This window comes from Schistosoma mansoni, chromosome 1, assembly GCF_000237925.1.
Source record: "Schistosoma mansoni strain Puerto Rico chromosome 1, complete genome".
Lineage (NCBI taxonomy): Eukaryota > Metazoa > Platyhelminthes > Trematoda > Strigeidida > Schistosomatidae > Schistosoma > Schistosoma mansoni.
The window spans coordinates 45,182,418-45,185,579 of NC_031495.1; the positions used below are offsets into that span (position 1 = coordinate 45,182,418).

A 3,162-nucleotide genomic window follows, 5' to 3' on the forward strand; every position below is an offset into this window, starting at 1 on the left:
AGTGTTCTGTAAAGTTTAAAAATCATCCGATGAGATTGTAACCTTAGAGAATAGCGATGAGTAGCATAGTAAGTTTATCAACGCCAAAATGCCCAAGCCACGACACATTACCCCTTTAAGGGACCACTGCTATATGTCAAGCATCTAGTAGGAGAGCAATTATTGATAGTTGAAGGCTTTACATGCCCAGAGAATTGTCGGGGCGATAAGACTGCATTTGTCTTTTTTTATGTATGACATAAATAATGTCCAGTTCATTCTCTAACTTCAAGTAAGTCTTTATTATTGGATTATTCATATGTCCTATTAGATTTTCATTTGTTTCATCCAGTTCCCCGCTACTAACAGTATTACTACTTTGGTGGCCTTTATTTTGATTTCCTTCAACTGCGTTTGTGCGATGTATAACTTAGATTGATCTCATTATATGAATTTTTCATTAACATTGGTAACCTTCAGCACTTTAAGCGCCTCAAAGTGACTGAAGGAATCAATAAGTTATTGGTGAATTTTTTTCCCGGTTATCTTAACTCTTTTCAAAGGTCATCTAAGCGACAAAAAAATTTCTGAAGCCAGATGAACACTATATATGTATTGGTTTGATCATGTTAAAAGGATTGTGAGACGTTTTTGCCAATATTTTTTAAGTCCTCCAAACAAGCAGTCGTAAAAGACAAACAAATATATTACAAAGCGAAACGAAAATCCATGAGAAAAAAGTGAGGCTGAAAATTTCTAATTACTAAAATAAAAACATGGACTGACCAGCAATACACACTTGATAAGTTACTTTTGGTCAGCTTTATTACCTGTGGATTTCGATGCTCCTAATCGTTCAGAACAAACCTAAAGACCGTAAGTGGTAATAAACCCAAATTCGCGGCTTATTAATCTGAATTATCGAATTCTAAACAACAAATTATAGCTCTTATCACACGATATACAGTCACTCAAGGTTTATCTTGTCCTCGTCCAAATCTAATACGAACATGTAGTCGATCACCGATTTGCACTGTCATATATTAGGCTACTTAAACGTGACAATTTTACTACACTAAAATGTTGATGAGACTGAACAAATTGTGAACACCCAGCTTGGTGCAGTAATAATGGCACCATATGGCTGTCATCGGTGTGAATTAGCAAGCTTATGTAGCGATAGTCCAGGATGAAGAGTTTTATTATATCTACACAATCCAAACGTACTTAAGTGACGAATGTAAGTTTGAAAAATAAAACAAGGAGACCTTGGACACAACTTGGTAAAACTGACTGAAAAGAAACAGAAAACGGTGAATAAATATAAGCATTACACACAGACATACTGGTTTTACCGGAAAAAAGGCTTACTTATAAGTACAGATGAGGAACTAGTAGTATAACTAGATCACTAAAATTAACTCTCTCGAATGATAATAAAGCTATTCAAACAGTGCCATCACCAAATAATATAAACTCAACAATACTAACTAAAAAACTATAGTAAAGACTGTCACGTTGGTCATGGATTACCAACATGCACCTAGTTACAATGAATATTAGATTACAGGTAACAAAAGTTATGAAGTAGGCGATATCAGTGCCCAGTGGACTGCAGGGAATGAAATGCTCTGTCAACTCAAAAGATAAGAACTAAACGATTGACTTTATGAAACCTAAACTTAGATAGTAAATGAAGTTGAACAAAAAAGAGAGTGGTCAAGATGTTGTTGATGTGTTTATTAACAGCATAAGTGTATTTACAATTGAGAGTTTAATCAGATTCTGAGTCGGATTCCCTAGCTTCTGTAGCTGATAAGGACCTTTCGAGCACGTAGGCAGTTTGGGGATGAATACGGCGGTAGTAATCACTAACTTCTCCAGTTATTTCAAAACCGAAACGTTTGTAGAAGGCTACTGCACCCTCATTACCAACATGAACATGCAGATAAATACTTTTAATCCCACCGTGCTTTAAACAGCTCTTGATGACATGTTTTAACATAAGCGTACCAACACCGTAGCCTCTGTATGGTGCAAGACATCCTAAGGTCATAATATAACACTTCTTGACGGTTTGATTAGCTTGGCCGTTATTGTCATCCGTAGCTGTATCGACATTCTTTACCACAACATTTTCTATCCGGTAACTAACAGCTCCGACGACGATATCGTTGAAGTAAGCAAGTCTGCACATCTTACTATTTTTCAGAACATCACTATAAAATTTCTCTGTATATGTGACTGGGAAAACAGTTTGATTTATCAATCTGAACTGCTTGATGTTATGAGGAGTAAGCTGTCCGAGCTCGATCTTTTTGTATATTTTGCTCTCATTAGTACTCCTACCTTTTTGTTCGACTGTACCACTTTGTTCTGAATGTACAGCAAGCATCGCTGGCAACGTCTAAGGTTGTATATCCGACGTTTGGTGACTGGTCAACTTAGGCGCGAAATAACTTCAAACATCAAACTTTCCCTTGGAGAACTAGTGAATTATTTATTCCTTCAGACTTGAGTCTGCCTTTTAGGGGAGCTTCAGTTGAAAGTAGAAGATATGGTTGTAGCTATACCTCTTATAAAACCGAAAAGCGAAACATGTAAAACAGTCATGGAAATTGTCATGGAATAATGCTTCGTGTCATCACTTCAGTATATGCTTAACTAAAGTAAACAGCAATCTCTATTTTAACAGTCTCTGAAGAATAGCTGAGCCTTACGATATTCTGTTTGTTGTTGTAATGCAATCAGCTGGAGTAGAGAGGACTTATGATCTTAGGTAAACTAAAAGCCCACTGATAACTAATAGATTGCGGTTTTCAACAACAAATATGAGGACCAAGTTTATATAATTCTTTAGATACACAGACATAGAATGATTGTTCTTCACCCAGATATTCTATCTGTCCAAGGTACCCAGATGATTAGTGTTACACGATCAGATATAATAAAATTAGGATATTATGAAGTGATTGAGTAGATTGTTTCCAGAAGACTTGTCTACCTCTCTCTGTGGTCTATGTAACCAGGAAGGTCAAACGTTTGATCGAACAATCTGTTTTGCTTACTGTCTTAAATTCACAAATAATCTCCAACATTTTATTCTATAAGGCAAATTATAGCTACTGAATTCATGTCCAGTCAGTGACCTAGTCGTTGTTTGTTATAGAAGTAACTAAAAAT

The 3,162-nt window shown here is 35.9% G+C and overlaps 1 protein-coding gene across 1 annotated transcript; it reads right to left on the bottom strand.

Moving 5' to 3' along the window:
* Positions 1-1,163: 1,163 nt before the first annotated feature.
* Smp_006780 (hypothetical protein) lies at positions 1,164-2,442 on the bottom strand. The gene has a single exon (XM_018794571.1). It carries the CDS (start codon positions 2,372-2,374, stop codon positions 1,754-1,756), a length of 621 nt encoding a protein of 206 aa, XP_018648971.1. The 5' UTR covers positions 2,375-2,442; the 3' UTR covers positions 1,164-1,753.
* Positions 2,443-3,162: the final 720 nt, after the last annotated feature.

Bases quoted from the DNA above. Each gene is read 5' to 3' on its own strand.
- Smp_006780 (XM_018794571.1), bottom strand. From the start codon at position 2,374: ATGCTTGCTGTACATTCAGAACAAAGTGGTACAGTCGAACAAAAAGGT.